Source organism: Motacilla alba, unplaced genomic scaffold, assembly GCF_015832195.1.
Source record: "Motacilla alba alba isolate MOTALB_02 unplaced genomic scaffold, Motacilla_alba_V1.0_pri HiC_scaffold_28, whole genome shotgun sequence".
NCBI classification, from domain to species: domain Eukaryota; kingdom Metazoa; phylum Chordata; class Aves; order Passeriformes; family Motacillidae; genus Motacilla; species Motacilla alba.
Window position 1 is genome coordinate 4,790,545 of NW_024037374.1, and position 22,246 is coordinate 4,812,790.

Consider the following 22,246-nt stretch of genomic DNA (forward strand, 5'->3'; position numbering starts at 1 on the left):
ATGGGGCCCTGAAGTGTCACTATGGTCTCCGTGGCTCCATGAGGTCCCACAGTGTCAAATGGTCCCTTGGATCCATGAGTTCCCCACAGAGTCACAATGGTCTCCAGAGGAAGGAAACAACCGAGCCCCAGTGTTCCAGGGGCAGATGAGCAGCAGCCACCAGAGGCCATGGGCAGCCAGATCAGACAGTGCTGGCAGATTTTGTCTGGGAGCAATCTCCAGATATTTGGGATTTTACAGGCAGAATACCCATTTTGGACAGGAACGCCTGGAGGAGAAGGACCACTTCTTTCCATAGGAAGGAAAACATGGAACAGCAGTGTTTCAGGGCCAGATGAAAGGCAGCCATCAGAGTCCAAGGCCAGCCCAACTCTGTCCTGGTAGCTTTTGTCTGAAAGCAACCCTTGGATATCGGGAATTTTTGCCGGGTGGAATCCCCAATTCTGGCCATTCCTGTGTAGATAAGAAGGACAGTTCTTTTCCACAGGAAGGAAAGCACAGAGTCCAAGTGTTTGAAAGGCAGAAGAGGATCTCAAGAGGTGGCTCCTGGGAGGCCAAGACCGCTTAGACCTGTTTGTCCTGGCAGCTTTCATCACCAAGAAATCCTTGGATATACAGAATTGGGGAGGAGAATCTCAATTTTGACTATGGGACACCTTAATGAGAAGGACGGTTCTTTTCCTTTGCAAGGAAAACACTGAGCCCCAGTGTTTCACAACCAGGTGAGAGGCAGCCCCCAAGAGGCCAAGGGCAGCCAGACCTGTCTGTCCTGGCAGCTTTCACTTGGGAGCAATCCTTGGATGAAGGGAGTTTTGGAGGTGGAATCCACGTTTGGCCGTGAGCACCTGATCAAGATGGATGGTTTTTCCAGAGGAAAGAGACGTGCAAAGCCCAGGTTTTTTGGAAGAAGATGAGAGGTGGCCACCATAAGCCAAACCAGTTAGACCTGTCTCTCCTGACACCTTTTCTGGGGGCTATCCTTGGACATAGGGATTTTTGGAGGTGGAATCTGAGTTTGGGTTGTGGGTGCCTGGAATGGAAGAAGAGTTCTTTCCGTTAGGAAAGCACAGAGCCCCAGTGTTTCAAAGGCAGATGAGAAACAGCCCTCAGGAAGCCAAGGCCAGCCAGATTTGTCTCCCCTGGCAGCTTTTGTCTGGGATATATCCTTGGAATTCTGGAGGTGGATTCCCAAATTTGCCATGGGGACCTGGATGTGAATAGTGCTTTTTTTTTTCCCATAAGAAAGAAAAGCACATGATCCCGGTGTTTCAAAGACAGATAAGAGGTGGCTCCTGGCTGGCTTGGCCACCCAGATCTGTCTGGATTTCATCTGGGAACAATCTTTGCATATACAGAAATTTGGAGAATGATCCCAATTTCGGGCCATGGGCCCCTGGAGGAGAAGGACAGTTCTCTCCCATAGGAAGGAAAGCCCAGAGCCCCAGGGCTCCAGGGGCTGATGAGCAGTGGCCCTCGACATGCCAAGGTCAGCTGGGCCTGTCAGGTGGCCCCCAGAAGGCCAAGCCAGTCAAACAGTCAAGACCTGTTCCCTGTCCCCTTGGTTCCATGGGGCCACACAGTGTCACAATGGACTCCTTGGTTCCATGAGTCCCTGTATCATGACAATGTTCTTCTTGTCACAATATTCTCCTTGCTTCTGTAGAGTCACAATGGCCCCTTGCTTCTAGAAGGTCTTGAAATCTCACAAGATCCCCTGGGCTCCATGCAGCCTCACTGTGTCACAATGGCTCCTTGGTTCTATGGCCCCATAGTTTCATCCTTGACCCTTGGTTTCATAGGGATTCTGAGTTTTACAGTGATCGGCATGATTCCATGAGGCACCAGAGTGTCACAATGGTCACCATGATTCCATGAGGCACCAGAGTGTCACAATGGTCTCCATGATTCCATGAGGCACCAGAGTGTCACAATGATCTCCTTGATTCCATGAGGTTCCATGGTGCCTCCATGGTGTCCTTGGGTCTGCACTTCTCACCAGTCTGTGCTGTGGCCCATATAAAATGACTGTAAGTATCTATAGTAACATGCACATACTTTAACCTCCCAAACTCAGCAACATGTGTGACATCCATTTGCCAGGTCTCATTTGTATTCAGCCCTCTGGGGTTAACTCCCAGACCTAACCCACACATCCCATTTGTGACTTCTGATATGGATAACAGAAAAAGGATATTTTCTCAACTTAATTGCCCTCTGTAACTGTATAAACAGCTCATGTAACCTCCTGTTTTGAACCTCTTTGATAGAGGCATCTTCTATTCACACACATACTCCTGCAACATACAAAGAATCTGTCACTATATTGAGAGGTCCAGAAAAGTGCATCATGGCCCAAACAACAGCCAATAACTCCATCGTTTGTAAAGTATCCGTTTTGGAGGCCTGGAGAATCTGATGGTGCCATTGTCCCTTTTCCTGCCAAGTCACTGCAGCAGTTCTGGATTTTCTTCCTGCATCCGTGTAGGCTGTGATAGCATCCAACAGGGGTTTCTGTGACCTTTTTGGGCATTGCATCCAACCCCACTGCCCTATCCAGTTCAACAGTATATTGGGAATATCATCAGTGGCGATCACGCTTCCAGCCCCCAACAGTGCCTCTTGTAATTCCATAATGTTTATCAGGTACCAGGCTGTTGAAGTGGAAGAGATATCCATTCCAAGGCCCACGCCTCCCCCGTTTTTCTGTCTTGCTGAGTAAGTGCACCCAGTAAATCTTTAGTTCCACACCAGACTGTCAGCTGTATCCCCCGTATAATCAGCGTCTCTTACTCCAGTTAAAACAAATAATCCCATCACGGTGGCCGATGATCGTCTCAGCAACAAAGCACCTATAGGTTGTCTATCAATAATGATTGGTCCCTTTATTCCAGTCAGCACCTTTTCCGGTTGGGTGGTTATCAAGGTTACTGCTACTGAGGCTGCAACGTCCAGTCCGAGGCTTCCAGCGGTGGCTGGTTGTAGTGGAGCTGGGCTGAGGTGTTGACAGTGGTGTTGTGGGTGTCCAACTGGCTCGGTGCTGGGGTTACGGCTGCAGAGACTCAGAGAGGTGCAAGAGCAGCTAACACCTGATTCTGAGAGGCTTTCGCTTGCTCCTGAAGGCCCACCCCCAATTGTTTAATAGTGTCCACCAAAAATGCCTGGGTCCCAACAGGGATTTGGGCCTTCCTCTCTAATGCTTCCTCTATGGACCAGTTTGCCCTTAGAGTGCTTAATACGTTTCTTGTGGATTGATTACAATTCTGAAGGGCACATTGTTTTAATAGTGCACCTCGCATATACTCCGGCACCCCTGCTTTTTCTATGGCAGCTGCAGCTCTATCTATAAACGTGCCAAATGCTTCATCTCGTCCTTGCTTAATCCCCATATACATTGGTACACCACCCGGCTCCTTCACCTGCTCTATAGCCTGCCTCACCAACCTCATAGCCTCTCTACACTTATCCGGTCCTATCAATGCCTGTGCCTCTGTGCGAATAAATGCACCCAATCCCATCAATTCATCTGCTGTCACACCATGCAAAGGATCCCCCTGCTGTCTTGGTGTGGCTACGCACTCATTAACCAGCGCTTGCCAGTGCGCATTGAACAGCAGTTGCTGATGTTGTGTAAAAATCAATCTCACTATCCCTCTACAATCTGCAGGCAAAAGTATCTGCGTACCCCAAATGTAATCTAGCATTTTCTTCACCGGCTCGCTCGTCACTCCAAACTGGCTAACAGTCGCTCTAAGCTGTGATAGCAATTTCCAGTCAAGAGCAGTGATTGTTACTTGCATTCCTCCCCCCGCAACCGGCTGAAAAACTGCCGGGAATGCCAGCGCTGAGGCTGCTTCCATTAACCCCCTGTCCCCCCTTATCCAAACAGTTCCCCTTGGCCAGCGCCGCCCACGCCTCCCTCCGTTCCCTGGCATGGCCTCCGCTAGGTCGCTTTTTTCGCCCCAGGAATCGGCTCATCACCTGACAGGGGTGAATTTATAGGTGGCTAGGGCAGGACTGTGGCCCCTTCGGGGTGTTAGTGATTCGGGGGGTGCTGATGGCTCACCGGAGGCTCCGGCATTGGAAGCAGGAGGCGGGGGGGCAGGACAACACTATTAACTGCAGGAGGTAACGGAGTAGACTGGAACCAGTCCTTATCATAGTTCCTGTTTCTATCTTGAGCGGCCGATGCTTGCTCCACTGCCTTCTTTTCTGCTCATACTGTAAAATGCTCATTATGCACGACCTTCCATAACTTCCCTAACTTTTTTCGCTGTTTTATCGTCCTCCAACGTAGCCCTACCACAACTTATCCCCAATTTACGCCATTCTGATAGCTCATGCACTGTATGTGGATTCTGAAAAACCCCTTTTCATATCCATAAGCTAACAATCCTGGCAATTCCTTATGCAAATCTATTTCCTTTACTTGCCTTCTCTGTAAAAAGGCAGTGAATAAATCATATGCTGCTTGCCTCTCCATACCTTTTTTCGTCAGCACTGTTGCAGGTTTCCCAGGCTCCGGCAGCACGTATGGCCAGGACTGTCTGTACAGCTCCTGGGGACCGCAGACCGCAAACCAGTGGCCGGTCTATTTGTACCGTTCCCCCTGCGATAGGAACCCAACTCCTACTTCATCCGTCCGTGGCGGGCGTTTTCTATCACGTCGCTCGGGTCACCATTTGACGGATAAAGGAAGACTTGCACATCCGATGATGATCAACAAGTCTCAAACTTTACTTGATAGGCACGCATTATTTAATTGGTGTTAATGAGGCTAATACATATTGCAAAAGGCGAGCTCATTATTGGTTAGTTACTTATCAGCCAACTACACCTACTTCTGCATTCTTGTAGTAATACTGTTACGACTTTTCTGCTTTTCTTCATATTTCTAGCTGAATATCTTTCCTCCCTATTCTACTGTTGCAGCAAGGGCACAGTGTCCTTGCCTTATACAGAAACTGACTGCTGACTCCTATACTTGTCTCCTTCTCGCTTAACCAAGGGTATTACGTCTAAATGGCCTCTTTCAGCTAGCCAACTGTCCATAAAACTCTCCACACTTCCCTTCTGCCTTTTTCTCCAATTTTGAAAGTAGTGGCTTTACGGTGCCTTGTACCGCAGCAGCCACATAAGCAGCCTTCTGGCTCTCTCTGGTTCTAGTCATTAATTCTAACATGTCAACAACCTCTGCTGCCTTTTGCAACTTGCCTAAGATTGGCCAAGTCTTATCATTAGCATTGTCAAAGGCAAGCATCTTAAACAGCTTCTGCTTTGTTTCCGGATCCAGATCACAGTGATCATAAATAGCTCTATGCAAGCAGTCTACAAATTTATCAAAGTCCTCATTTCCCCCTTGACATATCCGTGCACAAGCCTGAGCATGCAGCCCATCAGACAATGCAAAGATCGAGTTGTATGCAAGTTGTTGCCTTAGATGCAAAACTTCATTGGTACTTCGGGCTTGGGCAGTTGCTGTGGACCAGGGACCTTTTCCTAGTAACTGTTGTGCTGTAATTCCAATCAACGGATCCCCCTGAGCCCGAGGTCTTGCTTCCTCTTTTTACATGGCCCTTCCCAATTCTTATAAATGTGAATCTGCTGCTGAGGGGGCATGATTAACATAACCACAGTTTGAACATCAGCTGGAATGAAGGTATCTGCTGTAGAAATGAATTGTAATAATGATTGTGCTAATTGAGATTTCAAGCCATATTGTGTAACGGCGCTTTTCAGTTTTTCCTAATATCTTCCAATCAAATGGCTCCCCATCTTTGCCCTGTGGCTTGGGTTACTTCAGGGAAGGATTTCTATAGTACTGGGGAGAATGTCCCCTGTGTTATTGCTTTAGAAAACACTCCCCTCCACATTCTCTTTTGTGCTGTTTCGATTTCGGAATCTAGCCCTAACTCCCGATTTTCCATGGTCGAGGGGGGGTATCTGCCTCCCCCTCTGCTCGTTGAGAGTCCTTTTAGAGCTCAAAATAGCTGGCAGCTCCCTCCTTTCAAAAGAATAGTCCTTTTGGGGAGCGACTCGATTGCTTTGTTGAATTACTAACTTCTGCACATTGTCTACCAAAGCTTTTAATTCCTCCTCTACCGAGGCAGAACCCAAATTGGTTTCTTCTTCAGCCGCATCTTCAGATGATGAGTGCGTTATTTCTAACACTTCAGCACCAGCTGCTCCCTTTTCCTGAATACTTTTATGCTTGGGGTGGCAGCTGAAACCTCCGAGGGAGGCTGCTCCCTGCCTCTGTTTCTCATCTGAGGATCCTGATGTTTTGAGTTCCTCTTTGGTTAGTGGAACCAGGCTACAGGTCCTGGGCAGCGTGAAGGAACGTCTCACGTAGTTGAAAACAACTTGCTAGCAGGAAATGCCTCTGGCTCAGGACTGGGGCTCGGGGGAAAAAGCAATGCAAGCTGCTGCAGTGGCTTTCTTTTCTGCCTTCATTGCCCATAATACCTCTACGATGTTTTTTCAACAGGGTAGCATATTTACATGCCTCTTTAGCCTCATGTCCCTCCCCAAGGCAATAGAGTCCCACAACATGCCACCCATGGCTTCCCATGGTGATATCTCAAAAGTGACCTGCGCTCCTGGTATGAGGTTTCGTTCCCATGCCCAGTAAATAAGTTTCTTCAGAGTGGAAGCATCATATTTCTACCCTTTCTTAGACAGGATATGTTGGAGGAGTTTCTGGACCCCATCTCTCTCATGGTCTGACTCCATCTCCTCCCCAGCCGCTCACCTGATCAGGTTGAGAGCAATTTGTCTTCACTTGGAGCTCCTTTATCCACCTGTGCTTCTTGCCGGGGCAGTGAGGATACTTTTGACAGGCTTCTCTGCCTCCCAAAGGCTGTCACTAAACCTCTGCACAGCAGTGAAATAGCCGTCTTCTGGTCCCTGTTTGGGCACCAAAAAATGCGGAGGATCAGTAACAGGACATCACGCCATGATCAATATAATCATGTGAAGCTGATTTATTACAAAAAGCAAGCTGTATTTATGCTGTTTTCTATTGTTCATGCCTCAAGCTAATACATGATTGGATAAATCCTTCTTAACACGCATTTTAATTTTTCTGTTAATTTTAGTTAGTCTTTCTTCTTCATGTGTCTTGCTGCAGTTTTCTTGTCTGCCTTTGCATCCTGAACTGTCTGCTTCTGATCGTGTTCTTCTTCTTTCGTGTCCTTCAAGAGCATTGTGACCTTACTCAGTTTCTATGAAGGCTGGATTGTGCATATGTTGCATATGTCCATTGTCCTGCAAAAAACTCTCAACACCAGGGAAATTCCGGTTTCTAGTATGGGCACACTGTGTGATGTGAGCAATCCACTTGCTCCATGTGGCATTGGTGGCATGGTGGGTAGAGGGAACTTTTCTTTTAAACATCTACTCTAGCACTGGTAGTCGGGGTGCCAGGAGGAGTTGTGCTTCCGTGCCAATCACCTCCGACGAGGTGGCTTGAACTCCTTCACAGGCAGCCAAGATTTCCTTCTCTTGTGGGAGTGTAGGTGGCTTTGGACCTTCTGTAAGTTTGGCTCCAGATTCTCAGTAGTCGGCCTTGAGTCTCCCCAGGCACCTTCTGCTAAAGGCTCCAGGACAAACTATTGTTCTTGGCAGTGGAGTAGAGCACATTCTTCACCTCTGGTTCCATTCCGACTGGGCCAAGGGCTACTGCATGATCGATCTCCTGCTTGATCTGGGAAAAGGCTTGTTGCTGTTCAGGGCCCCAGTGGAAATCATTCTTCTTGGGGGTGACCAGGTAGAGAGGGCTCAAAATCTGTCTGGATTTAGGAATGTGTATTTTCTAGAATCTTACAGTGTTTAGGAAAGCTTGTGTTCCTTTCTTGCTGGTCAATGGAGACATTGCAGTGATTTTATTGATTACCTCAGTGGGAATCTGACACCGTCTGTCTTGCTACTTTTACCCTCAGGAACTGGATCTCTCGGGCAGGTCTTTTGACTTTGCTCTTCTTGATGGTGAAGCCGACCTTCAGGACAATCTGGATGATCCTCTCTCCTTTCTCAAATACTTCCATTGCCGTGTTCCCCACACAATGATGTCATTGATGTCTGCAGGTGTTCTGGAGCTTCACCCTTTGGCAGTGCAGCCTGGATCAGTCCATGGTGGGTGGGGCTGTGTTTCCACCCCTGGCGCAGTTGGTTCCAGGTGTACTGCACGCCCCTCCAGGTGAAAGCAAACTGAGGCCTGCATTCTGCTGCCAGAGGATGGAGGAAAAACGTGTTGGCAATGTCAACAGTGGCAAAGCTCTTTGCTGACGCAACACTGGAGTCTTGGCCAGCTCTTTTGGAACACAGCAGCCACGCCAAGGTGTATGGAACAACACCAGGTTAAATTCACCAGGAGCTGAACTTCAGAGCTGCGGCTCTACAGTGGGAGTAGCTTTACCAGCGTCAGGGAGAAAAGTAAAAGAGTTGACAGATGCTCTCCTCCTGATATTCCAGGTCTTTCATCCAGAGATTCAGAAGCAAAAGAGAAAGAGCACAGCTCTGCGGTGGTTTCTATAAGGCCAAAACTGGTGGGTGGGTACAAACAGCTAGCCAATGGGATAACCCTAGGGGAGGAGTGAGGGGAGTAGTTTACAGAGCCAGTTCCCATGAGAGCAATAGGAAGGAGGAAAGGGGAGTGGTTACATCAAGGTGGATACAACTTGGGGAGAAACCAACTTGGAAAAACATAGGAAGGACTTCAGAAGCAGCCATTATCAGAAAACCCAGATTACGAAACTGAAAACTGGGCTAACACAAATACTGAACACTACACTTTGCTGCCTTGGACTCCAGCTCGTACTGGAGTTCCAGCATGTCCAGCACAGCAGCGCTCAGCAGTGGAGTCACTTCATTCAAGGCACGATAGTCCACAGTCAATCTCCATTCTCTGTCAGACTTGTGCACAGGCCAGACGGGGCTGTTGAAGGGTGAGTGGGTTTTGCTGACCACCCCTTGGCTCGCCAGCTCACAGATCATTTTGTGGATGGGGATTACAGTATCTCAATTCAATACCGCCAGTAGTGCACTGTCAAGTGGCAATTGGCAATCGCTGCTCTTCCACCCTCAGGAGTCCTACTGCAGATGGGTTTTCTGATAGTCCAGGCAAGGTGTTTAATTGCTTAATGTCCTCTGCTTCGACAGCAGCTGTTCCAAGAACCCACCTGAGTCCCTTTGGCTCTTTATAACACCCGTTACGGAGGAAGTCGATGCCCAGACTACACGGGGCCTCTGGGCCAGTCACAATAGGATGTTTCTGCCGCTCCTTCCCAGACAGGCTCACCTCGGCTCCCAACAGGGTCAATTGCTGCCATCCCTCTGTCACCCTGGCAATGGAAACAGGTTCTGCCCCTACATGTCCCAGTGGTATACGGGTACACTGCACACCAGTATCAACTAAGGTGTCATATTTTTGTGGCTCTGCTGTGCCAGGGCATTGGATTCACACCATCCAAAAGACCCGGTTTTCCCATGTCTCTTCCTGGCTGGAGGCAGGGCCCCTCTAGCCCTGGTTATTCTTTCTTTCCTGGGCATACATACTAGAGGTTCCTTGAAGGTGATCTGAGAGATCATCCTCCCTCCTGTAATATCCGGAAGCTCAGTCATTGGAGGCTGAGGCCATTTTCATTTTGGAGGAACTCCATCGGGCAGTGTTTCCCTCCTTGAGTTGACACACCTGTGCTTCCAGGACAGCAGTGGGTTTCCTGTCCCACCTTCCCATGTCTTGCCCATGGTCATGCAGGAAGAGCCACAGGTCAGCTCTTGGGCTGTACCCTCTCTCTCTAGCTGGGGGACATTGGGCTCTGACTTTGGGGCCTGTAACTTGCACTGGTGCCATATGGGAGCTGTTCTTCCTCACCTCCTCCCTCATCTCCTCTAGGACACTCTTAATCACAGCAGAGACATGAGCCTGCATCGGGCCATTGATCATACTCTCATCACTTCTAAGCTTGTTGGCAACAGAACCCACAGTCTCTCGGTTGTCATTGGCATCAATCGTTGCAATGAAGGTGGTGTATTGAGATGGCCCCATATTTCCAGACTCCACAACATTTGCCCTTTGCACCTGAACTTGTCGGGGTCATGATCATGCTGTCCATCCCTCCCAAAGAGTACCTCCAATACTGCCAATTCTCTCAGCTGTTGGATCCCTTCCTCAAGGATCTTCCAGCACATTCTATGGTGGTGCTCCTGCATTCTCTCCCTGTGGACAAAGCTCTCTCTGACACTCATTAAAAGCCAGTCCCAGAGGGAAAGGGACCCTGACTCCCTTACAAAAATCTGATTCATACCCGAGTCCTGGGTCAAGGGCTCCAAATTCCTTGCCTCACCACCATCCATTAGCACGCCTGTAGCCATGAGGTCCCAGATGCAGAGTAACCAGGAGGTGTAAGCCTCATGTCCTCGTCGTACAATGTCTTTGTGCAGATTATGGAGACTTTCGTACGTCAGGGACTCAGTGATGATCTCAACCATTGGCTGCCCTGTGGGTTGTGAGGGCCCTCCTTTCTTACCCTTATCTGGGTGCTCTGATTTCATCTTAGACCTCCTTGTTTCCACAGGGGCAGCTGCTGCTGGCTGTGACTGCCCTTGCGGTTCTGCTGGAACCTGGACAGTTGTAACATCTGTGGGTTCCGCTGCTGCACCATCAGACTCTCCCTCTTTGAGGCAGGGAGAGGGCTTCTCACCAGCTGGGGAAATGAACTCCTTCAGCATCTGGCCTATCTCCTCCACCAGAACCCCCACCCAGTCTGGGTGGTTCATTTCTGAGGTGGGCTGTGGGGCAGGGTCAGGCTCTGGGGCAGCAGCATCCCTGGTCTCTGGGCTAGGTGTCAGGGTGGTTATCCAGGTTAATCTCCCCTTATCTCTGAATGCTAAATAGAACAGGCCTGTCAGCAACACCAACCGCTGTATGATAGCATTAGCATTTAGAGTGGATCTGAACCCTTTGAAAACTGCTGGGGCACACCCAAAGAGATGGTTAAAGGGCTGGGAGAAAATTTCCCCCGGTGTCATTTCCTCACATTAAGTACCATTACTAAAATTACCCCAAAACCATACAATTAGTGTGTGATAGCTCTGAATCCATGTGCCTGCCTTCCAGAGGAAGTTACAAATCCATGAAATCCTCACATAATTAAGCCATAAAACAAACTGGATTACAGCTGCAGTAGCCTTAGTTATAGGACCCATGTTTAGATAAGGACCTGCAAATGGGAGAAATACAGCCATGACCACGTGCCACCCAAACCAAGGTAAGCTGGACCACATGGAGACACTTAACGAGGTTTCTATAGCAGCACACAAAAATTAGGTTACTCAAGAACTGTTACTCCTTTCTTCACCCTTGTTTTCTTGATGCCCTCAGGCCCCACCATTGGGCACCAAAATCTTGTCTTGCTTTGAAAAGACAGGTATCTTTGGTTGGGGATTTCAGGAGCCTCCCCTGAAATGGAAAATGGAAACCCACTCCCTCTGAATTATTATAATTTTGAAATTAAAAGCCTCTCAAGCAAAGATATGGGAATAGGAGTAACAGTTCTTTATTAGGAAAACGAAAAAATACAAATCACTAGTACAAACAAACCAAAAGCACTGACAGAGTCAGAATACAACCTGACAGCCTGTTGGTCAGGGTGTTGGTAGCAGTCCCATTAAATGGTGAGTGCAGCCCCCCTGCAGTGACAGGTGTGGTTCTGTTGGAACAGTGATCCTGTAGAAGGGTGGAGTCTTCCTCTGAAGATCCCGTGGTGATGTAGCTAGGCCTGGTCTTCCTCTGGGAATCCAGCAGGAAAAGGCAGCTCTGGTGCCCCAAAATCTCTGATGATATCCAGGTAGGAATGCTTGGCTCCTCCCTCTGGCTGGAGGATCTCACAATGGGATGCTGTAATTTTATCAGTCATGCAGTGACACTCAATGGCCCATTAACAGAAGATTTCTCCCTGCAGGGAGGATTGGTAGTGGGAGAGATAAAGGAATCTGCCCAGTTAGCAGAAGATAACTGCCCCACCTGGAACAGATGGCAAATAGAATACACACTTAACCCAGGACATTTGGCCACCCAGGGCCCACCTCTCATCTGCCCTTCAAACACTGGGACCACACGCTTTTCTTTCTTATGGGGAAAAAAACATCTTTCAGCTTCAGGTGTCCATGGCTGAAGATGGGAATCCACCTCCAGAATTCCCTATATCCAAGGATTTCTCCCAGACAAAAGCTGCTATGACTGGCAAGTCTGGCAGGCCTTGGTTTCCAAAGAGCTGTCTCTCATGTGCCTTTGAAAAACTGGGGTTCTGTGCTTTCCATCCTAATGAAAAGAACTCCTCTTCCTATCCAGGTTCCCATGGCCAAAACTGAGATTCCACCTCCAAAATTCTATATGTCCAAGGATTTCCCCCAGATGGAATGTGTCAGGAGAGACAGGTCTGGCTCTCTTGGCCTATGGGTGGCCACCTCTCATCTTCTTCCAAAGCACTTGGACTTCACACTTTTCTTTCATATGGAAAAACCATCCATCTCGACCAGGTGCCCGTGGTCACAACTGAGATTCCAACTCCCACATTCTGTGTGTCCAAGGATTCCTCCGTGACAAAAGCTGCCAGGACAAATAGGTGTGGCGGACTTTGCCTCTCAGTGGCCTTGTCTCTCTGCTTCTGCCCCTGAAACACTTGGGCTCTGTGCTTTCCTTCCTATGGAAAAGAGCCATCCGTCTTATCAATGCAGAAATGGCCAAAATTTGGATTCCACCTGCAAAATTCCCGATATCCAAAGGTTCCTATCAGACAAAAGGTACCAGGAGAGAGTTTAGGCAGGCCTTGGCCTCTGATTGCTGCCTTTCATCTGGCCCTGAAACACCGGTGTTCCGTGCTTTCCTTCCTATTAAAAAGAATTGTCCTTCTCCTTCAGGCATCCATGTCCAAAATGTATATTCCACTTCTAAAATTCCTGATATCCAAGGATGGCTCCTAGAAGAAATCTACCAGCACTGTCTAATCTGGCTGCCGAAAGCCTTTGGTGGCTGCTGCCCATCTGCCCCTGGAACACTGGGGCTCGGTTGTTTCCTCCCTATGGAGACCACAGTGACACTGTGGGGCCTCGTGGAACCATGGAGACCATTAAGACCCTTCAGGGCCTCGTGGAACCAAGGGGCCATTGTGACACCTCAGGGCCTCATGGAATCAAGGGGCCACTGGGACATTGTGGGGCCCCATGGAATGAGGGGAACATGGAACAGATCTGGCTGATTTGGCCTCCCAGGGAGGATTGTGACAGGTCCGGCTGATCTTGGAATGTCAATGGCTGCTTCTCATCTGCCCATGAAACACTGGGGCTCCATGCTTTCCTTACTATAGAAAAGATCTCTTTCTCTTTTCAGACACCCATAGACAAAATTGGTACTCCCCTAAAAAATTTCCTGTATGCAAGGGTATCTCCCAGAAAAAAACCTGCCAGTTCTGCCACGCCTTGGTCTCTGGTGATCACATCTCATCCCCCTTGGAAGCACCGGGACCTTGTGCCTTCCTTCCTATGGAAAAGAACCAGCCTTCTTGTCCAGAGGCCATGGCAGAAATTGGAATTAGGCTGCCAAAATTCCATCTATCCCAGGATTGCTCCCAGACAAAAGCTGCCAGGACAGACAGCTCTGGCTGGTTTTGGCCTCTGATAATTTTCTTAGACTATGAGCAGAATGTTTTCATCTGAAAGCACCTTGGAGAGGGCCCAAAGATCTCCCAGGCTGGGGTTTGCAGGCCTCAAGAACATGACCCATATATGGAGGCTGAGAGCTCAGGGCTCATTTGTGAAGAGACTGAGGATAGAACAGGAGTGGCCAGGCAGGGATTGAAAGGTGGATTCATAAAAGGTGAAGTTTTTCCCCATAGTTGGAAAAAGACAGATAGAGAAATTAAACTAAAATACAGCTGGGGAGGCCCAGACTGGACATAAAGAAAAAGAAATTTCCCTCCCAGGGGAGGGCTGTGGTGCAACACGTCCCCCAGAAGGAGCCTGGGTCAGCCCAAGGCTTTGTGCGGGCAGGCAGAGGCAGGCAGGAGGCAGAGCTGTCAGCAAAGGAAGGGGCCAGCCAGGTGGGGCAGCCGGGGCATGAGGACAGCCTGCAGGGACAGAGGCGCAGGGCAGGGACACCGTGGCACAGCCTGGGCTGCACAGGGCACAGGCATGGGCAGCAGCTGCAAGGCCCTGACAGAGCCAACCTGGGCAGCACTTGGGCCATGGCTGCTGGCCCTGGGCCTGAGGCAGGAGCAGCAGACAAGTGACCCTTGCAGGCCTGGGGCCTCATTGCCTCCTTGGCCCTGCTCAGCAGCCTGGCAGGGGCCGCCCCATGCTCCTGCCCTTGCCATTGCACATCCCCACATGGCAGTGCCCATCCCGGGAAGAGCCCTGAGCAAGGAGGGAGGGACAGCATCTGCCTGGCCAGGGGCTGGGGCTCAGGCCTTGGCCCTTTGCATTCCTCAAACACATCCAGCTTTGCTCAGCACCACAGACACCTTGGCCTTGTTTGTGCCCAGCTCTCATCACTGCCTCCAGTGTTCTGCTCTAACTGCTCTACCTGGAACCTGGGGACACTTTCTCAGTCATGTTCCTCAGTGGGACCCATTAAAACTTCAGGAAACTTCACTGTTTCAATTAAACTTTGAGTTCTTGAGAAGTTTTTTAAAGACTCTCTCAGGGACTGAGTCTGATGAAAACAACACCAAAGTCCCAAGAGGCTCATTAAAGTCCTTGTGCTGTGTCTGTGCTGCTGAGCTTTAAAGGAACAGCTCTTGCCAGGACCAGCTCCTCTCCCAGCCCAGCAGGGCTGAGGGCTCTGCCTGCAGGCACTGAGGGGACAGGAGCCAGGCAGAGACAGGCTGAAGGCAATCAGGATTGGGAAGAAATTGAGCTGAGACTTCACCTGGGGAAAGATCTTCACTGCCCTCTACATGGTGAGTGTGTGGACGCAGGGCAATGTCCCCTGTGCTCCTGGAGGGATCTCCTGAAGGTGGCACACCCCACAGCCTGGGGGATGTGTCAGGAGTAATCTCCCAGTCTCTGGGTGACAGAAGAGGAGGAGGAGGAGGATGTGCTGCAGAGCGGGGCTGCCCTGGGCACCGTCAGAGGGACAGGGCAGGACGGCTCCTGCTGCCAGGGACGGCTGCAGGGGGTGAAGCTGGGGCTGCAGCCAGGGCTGCCCAGGGCTGTCCTGCAGAGCAGCTCCTGCAGCCCTCAGGGCTCTTGGCCAGCCCAGGGCATGTGCCACCTGCCAGGGGCAGCTCTCAGCCTGCCTGGCAGCTCCCCATGGACGCTGCAGGGGAGAAGCTGGAGGTGGAAGGAGCGACCCCCATCAGGGCAGATTCCTGCTGCTCTGGAGATGGTGCTGCATGGCCAGGGCTGCTCTCAGCTTTCTCCTAAAGGCAAGGGAAAGGGGCTGTCAGCTTTGTCTGTGTCACTGAGACTCCTGCACTGTCAGCCTGGGCATCAGCAGATGTGCCTCAGATCTCCCTCAGAAAGTGCCTCCTCAGCCTCGTCTCCCTACAGACAGCAGCAGCAGCACCTTGGCTTGCAGCATCTCTGTTTGTCTGCCCTGCCCTTCAGGCCCTGCTGCCAGGGAGATGCCCCTGGGCAGTGCCCTGTGCTGGGAGGGGTCTGCAGGGCAGAGCTGAGCCCCCAGGGCTGGGCTGGGCTCTGGCAGCACTGGCAGGGACAAGGCTTGGATAGGGAGAAGCAGCTCCCAGTAGGCACAACTCCTGGCAGCAGGGAGACAGATCAACCCTTGCATATCACTTCCTGTTCAGGTACACAGGGAAAGAGAGAAGAGTTTTGAGAGATTGACTTTGAAACTGTACCCTTTAAAAACTCCACTTTTTTCTTTTTTTTTTTTTTTTTTAATGCATTTAAAGTGCAATCACAATGAAACAGAGGGAGGTGTGATGACCCAAGGACACCTGTGTGGGACCCAGCAAGTCTGCCTGCACTGGGGCACGGGAGCCCTGTTTTCCCTCTGGGCTCTCCAGTGTTCAGGCTGAGAGCAATGCTAAAGACAAAAAAGCAACTCAACTACACAAACCCAAACTGAAAAATATTTAGGAAAGAACCTTCACATGAAGAGGAGTAATTTCGATAGGATTCCAAATAAAATACATAGGACTGACTCAAAGAAGTTTTTCCCAGCTTGTCAATGTCTTCTTTCAAAAGTGCACGATGCCCAGAGTGAAGAAATGTCCAACAGCAGCTCCATCAGCCACTTCCTCCTGCTGGCACTGGCAGACACGCGGCAGCTGCAGCTCCTGCACTTCTGCCTCTTCCTCAGCATCTCCCTGGCTGCCCTCCTGGGCAACGGCCTCATCATCAGCGCCGTAGCCTGCAGCCACCACCTGCACACGCCCATGTTCTTCTTCCTGCTCAACCTGGCCCTCAGCGACCTGGGCTCCATCTGCACCACTGTCCCCAAAGCCATGCACAATTCCCTCTGGGACACCAGCACCATCTCCTACTCAGGATGTGCTGCACAGGTATTTTTCTTTGCCTTTTTCATGTCAGCAGAGGTTTCCCTCCTGACCGTCATGTGCTACGACCGCTACGTGTCCATCTGCAAACCCCTGCACTACGGGACCCTCCTGGGCAGCAGAGCTTGTGCCCACATGGCAGCAGCTGCCTGGGCCAGTGTCTTTCTCTACGCTCTGCTGCACACAGCCAATACATTTTCCCTGCCCCTGTGCCATGGCAATGCCCTGGGCCAGTTCTTCTGTGAAATCCCTCAGATCCTCAGACTCTCCTGCTCCAAATCCTACCTCAGGGAACTTGGGCTTCTTGCTGTTAGTGTCTGTTTAGCTTTTGGCTGTTTTGTGTTCATTGTGATCTCCTATGTGCAGATCTTCAGGGCCGTGCTGAGGATCCCCTCTGAGCAGGGACGGCACAAAGCCTTTTCCACCTGCCTCCCTCACCTGGTTGTGCTCTCCCTGTTTATCAGCACTGGCACAGTTGCCTACCTGAAGCCGCCCTCCATCTCCTCCCCATCCCTGGATCTGGCCCTGTCAGTTCTGTACTCGGTGGTGCCTCCAGCCCTGAACCCCCTCATCTACAGCCTGAGGAACCAGGAGCTCAAGGCTGCAGTGTGGACACTGATCACTGGAAAACTTGAGAAGCATTAAGCTGCTGGCTAGTTTCTGCAAATCACCTGTAATAAAAGTCAGGTTTGATACATCGTGTTGGTTTTATTTTGGATGTTCTTTTGCTTTGTTTTACTTTTTTAATAGTGTCCACAAAGAAATACGATGGTTTGTACCATTTCTCATTTTGTTTCTCTCAAAATTTGCTGTGGCCCCAGACTATGTTGATGAGGAGCTGAGCTCTCAATGGCAGGGGGCAAACAGCATGGCTGGGGCTCTGCAAGGGCCCTGGGGCAGACGGGAAGGAGCAGCAGAGCAGGGGCTGATCCATCCCCAGTGCACTGGACAGCCCAGGGCAGCATCCCAGAGCGTCCTCATGGAGCTGCCAACAACATCCCCCCTCTGCAGCCCTGGCCTCTCCCCCAGCTCCCAGAGGTGCTGCATCCTTGCAGGCACAGGCACGGCAGCACTGGCTCAGGAGCCCCTGTTTGCATTGCACACAGCAGGCGGGAGCACCCCCATGCTGTTGGTGTGGGGACATGACCCTGAGGGAGCACAAATGCCATCAGCCCCTGGGGCCAGGAAGGGCTGGGGGATGGCAGGAAAGCACTCAGGTTTATCGTGGCCTCTGCTGTCAGCCAGAAAGTTTGTTCCCATGAGCTGGGAGTTTCCTGTCCCACTGCAGACGCTGTTGCTCAGAGCCAGGGCTGCCTGGCAGCCACCCCCAAACAGCCCCAAGCATTTCCTTGGCTTCACCTTTGCTTCCCCTCTCCTGCTCCAGATTTCTTCCTATTGCCCACCCCTGCCCCCTCCCCTGCAAACAGCCCATCCCTGTTTCCCCTTTCCTCTCTGGCCCCACTCCCCATTGCAGTTCCTGACTTGGCACCATGGGAACGTCCCTTGGGGAGCAGGATCATCCTACAAGTGCTGCAGGAATTGTCTGCAGGCTCCTGCAGTGCCTGGTGCTGCTCCCTTGCCAGAGGCACCACAGGCCAGGGGGCCCATCTGGGCTGCTGTGTCTGCCTGTGGGGCTCCCTGTTCTGGGCAATGAGGAGGGGCTGCAGAGGCTCTGCAGGACTGACAGGATGGGCTTTGGGGCTGGCAGGAGAAGCTGAGGGACCTGGGCTGCTGGAGCTTCTGAAGGGGAGGCCCAGGGCTCATCCTGTAGCTGCTCCAAGGCTGGTTCCAGAGAATCACAGAATCAGCAAGGCTGGAAAAGACCTTGGAGATCATCAAGTCCAACCTGTGTCCTGACACCACCTTGTCTCCCTGAGCCTCCTCTTCTCCAGGATAAACACCCCCTGCTCCCTCAGCCACTCCTCACAGGATTTGTTTTCCAGACCCCTCACCAGCCTTGTTGCCCTTCTCTGGACACGCTCCAGCAGCTCCATGTCCTTCCTAAATTTGGGACACAGAACTGGACCCAGCACTCGAGGTGTGGTCTCACCAGTGCCGAGCACAGGGGAAGAATCACTGCCCTGCTCCTGCTGGCCGCACCATTCCTGAGCCAGGCCAGCAGCCATTGGCCTTCTTGGCCACCTGGGCACACTGCTGGCTCATGTCCAGCCTGCTGTCCATCAGTGTCCCCAGGTCCCTTTCTGCCTGGCTGCTCTCCAGCCATTCTGTCCCCAGCCTGGAGCGCTGCAGGGGTTGTTGTGCCCAAATCGCAGGACCCGGCACTTGGTCTTGTTCAACCTCACCTGGTTGGATTTGGACCCTGGATCCAGCCTGTCCAGGTCCCTCTGCAGAGCCCTCCTGCCCTCCAGCAGATCCACACTCACACCCAGCTTGGTGTCATCTGCAGATTTGCTGATGCTGGACTCAGTCCCCTCATGCAGATCATCAATGCAGATAATGAAATCCCCGCTGGCTGGCTCTGATCCCTCGGCCATGCTGTGGGTGCCCTGTGATGGCACTCAGGGTGATCTGTTCCATCACCTTGCCTGGCACCCAGGTCAGCCTGACAGGCCTGGAGTTCCCCAGATGCTCCTTCCAGCCCTTCTTGGGGATGGGCTCCCATTGGCACCTCCAGTCCTCTGGGACCTCCCCGCTGAGCCAGGACTGATGGTAAATGATGGAGAGCAGCTTGGGGAGTCATCCATCAGCTCCCTCATCCCCCTAGGATGGATCCCATCTGGTCCCAGAGACACTGTGAGCATCTGAGTGGCTCAGCAGGTCCCCAGCTGCTTCCTCCTGGATTACAGGGGGCTGTTCTGCTCCCTGTGCCCATCCTCCAGCTCAGGAGAACACTTGTCCTGAGGACAACGTGACTTATTCTTGAACACTGAGGCAAAGAAGGGATTAAGTACCTCAGCCTTTTCCTTATCATTTGTAACCGTATCCCCCCAATAAGGAATGGAGGTTCTCCTTAGCCCTCCTTTTGCCATTAATGTATTTATAAAAACATATTTATTATCCTTCACAGAAGTGGCCATGTGAAGGCCTAATTGAGCTTTCACCTCTCTAATTTTCTTTCTGCATGACCTAAAAACATCCTTAAACATGTCCCAAGTTTCCTGCCCCTCTGTCCAAAGGTGATGCACTGTAATTTTTCCCCTGAGTTCCTGGAAAAAGCTCCATGCCCAGCCAGGCCAGTCATTTTCCTTGCTAGCTCACTTTTGGGCACAGTGGGACAGGCTGTTGCTGCTCCTTCAAAATTTCTTTCTTGAAGTATGTCCATCCTTCCTGGAACCCTTGGTTTTGAATGGCTGTTTCCCTTTAAAAATTCAGTACCTGATTTGGTACTCCCCAAATCAATCCTGAATAGGCAGAAGTCTGCTCTCCCTATGTCCAGTGTAGGATATTTGTTGATGCCTCTCCTTCTTACACAGAATATTTACCAACTCAATAATTTCATGGTCACTGTGCCCAAACAGCCTCTGACCACCACTGATCCCCCACCAGCCCTTCTCTGTTTGTGACCAGCAGCAGACTGAGCTTTCCTTGGGAGTGGCAATTGCAGGAAACCTGCCCAAAGTGCAGCTTGGAAGGTTCAGCCTGGAGCTGAGGTAAAGAAAAGTCCCTGCCAGGGTAGAATGTTGGTGCTCGAGGTGTCGCAGCGTGAGGCTGGGCCATGGCCTGGCTCTGTGTGCCAGGAGCCGGCAGCGCTGGGTGCAGGGAGCCCAGGGAGGGCACAGAAACGCTGGCTGAGAAATGCTGGGCACAGCGAGATGGGCGAGTGCAGCCGGCCAGGGCACAGGAGCAGCACGCACAGGGGGCACAGCCTGCAGGACACATGGCCCAGGGCTGGGCAGGGCTGGCAGGGCACAGGCACCCAGGCCTTTGTCCCCTGGGCTCGGGCAGCGCCTCTGGAGGCCCCGCAGGAGGAACTTTCCTGCCAGGGGCTGCACTTTGGCTCTCCCTCGGCCTCCCTGGGGAGGCTGGCAGGGGCTGCAGGTTGATGGCATTGTCCTTGCTGCCCCTCACATCCCCTGCCCCACAAAGAGCCCCGAGCCACCCGTGAGGGACAGGCCCTGCTGGCCCAGGCTGGGCTCAGGGCTTGGCCTTTCTGCTTCCTGCAGCCAAGCCAGGCCCTGCTCAGCATTGCAGCTCCCTGCTCACAGCCTTGGGCTCCCTGCAGTCCTGGCCTCAAGGATCTGCTCTCAGCAGTCCCTGGGGAGCCTTTGGCACTCCCTGCCCTCCCTGGGGCCCAGCCGTGCTCCAGGGGACTTGGAGTTTTGCTGCTGACTCCTTGAGCGGCTTCTTCATCCTTCTCTCAGTGCCTGAGGCTCCTGGACCCAGCCCCAAATGCACCGTGGGGCTGATTAAAGTACAGAAAGCCCTCAGGAGCTCTTGGTCTTCCTTCCATTGTCTTCCAGTCTCCAGGCCTTGTGCAGTGATTGGAGTCACTTTGGAGTTGTGTTGAGGAGGGAGATTTCAAAGTGCACCTCATGATTTTTTGGTTTTAATCCAGGGAATAAGTTTCTATTTTCCTGTTCAGAGAGGAGGTGGCAGAAACATTCCCCAAGTGATCTTGATGGTGAATATCTCCTCAGGAGGTCTGGGCATGGAGAAGAACGAGCCCCTTGCAGGCTGAGCCTGTTTGGACAACCTGCTCCTCACCCCCAGCCTCACCATGTCTGTCATCGCCACCTGGGACTGATATCCTAAAACATCCAAAAATGTTCATGTCATTTATTCTATAGTGTTAATATGTAATGAATAAATTCATTTATCATATATATATTTTTAAATGGTTTTCATTAGTTAGTATTTCTATTTTTATAACAAATCTAGACATTTTATCAGCCAAGGAAATTAATGTTCATTGGATCTCAATAACACAATTCCTTTCATGGATTAATTAACCTTCATTGGTTAATTATTTACCCCTCTTTATGATTATTAGAAATGTTTCTAGTCAATTTTGTCATTATTATTTTCTTATTCGCAGACAGGATCAAGGGGGTGAACTTTGGGGTCCCTGGAGACATTCTTGGAGCACATTTGGGGCAGTTTTAGGTCTGGGGAGGGAATTCAGAGAGAACTTGAGGCTCTGGAGGACACTTGGGGCAGCCGGGTGGGCACTTGGATGGGCACTCAGGGATGCTGAGGGACAGTTCGGGGTCCGGGGGAGCACTTGGGGGCCAGGGGGGGCCCTTGGAGGTCAGGGAGGGGAATTTGGGGCCCTTCGGGGTCCGGGCGGGCCCTTGGGGGGCTCGAACGGGGCTCTCTGGGGCGCGGGGGGTGATGGGAGTTGGAGGCGCGGGTGTGATACGGTTGAACGGGGCCGCGGAGCATCACGGGAGTTCGAGGCGCAGCTGCAATGGCTCTCGGTGGGGCGCGGGGCATGACGGGAGATGAAGTCCCGGCTGGAATAGCGCTGTGCGTGCGCCGCGGAGCATGATGGGAGTTGTAGTTCCGGAAGTGGTTCGAGCGCGGCGTTTGGGGGTCCGGGAAGGCTCTTGGGGGACACTTTTGCGTCCGAGCCGCGACTTGAAGTCCTCGGGGGGAACGTGAACGGTTCGGGATTCTTTGAGGGGAGCTCGAGGAGCTCCAACGGGGCTCTTTAGGGCGCGGGGCACGGCAGGAGTTTTAGGCGCGGGACTGTGTTATGAGGGGCTCTGGGGCCGCGGGGGATGAGAGGAGATGAATTCCCAGAAGTGGCTGTACCGGGCATCTGTGGGGTT

The 22,246-nt window shown here is 51.6% G+C and overlaps 1 protein-coding gene across 1 annotated transcript; it reads left to right on the forward strand.

The window, feature by feature from the left end:
• Positions 1-16,032: 16,032 nt before the first annotated feature.
• On the forward strand, positions 16,033-17,194 carry LOC119696424 (olfactory receptor 14A16-like). The gene has a single exon (XM_038126158.1). It carries the CDS (start codon positions 16,110-16,112, stop codon positions 17,157-17,159), a length of 1,050 nt encoding a protein of 349 aa, XP_037982086.1. The 5' UTR covers positions 16,033-16,109; the 3' UTR covers positions 17,160-17,194.
• The last annotated feature ends 5,052 nt before the right edge of the window (positions 17,195-22,246 follow it).

What these genes read in the sequence shown, in the direction of transcription:
- LOC119696424 (XM_038126158.1), top strand. Translation starts at nt 16,110, where the DNA reads ATGAAGAGGAGTAATTTCGATAGGATTCCAAATAAAATACATAGGACT.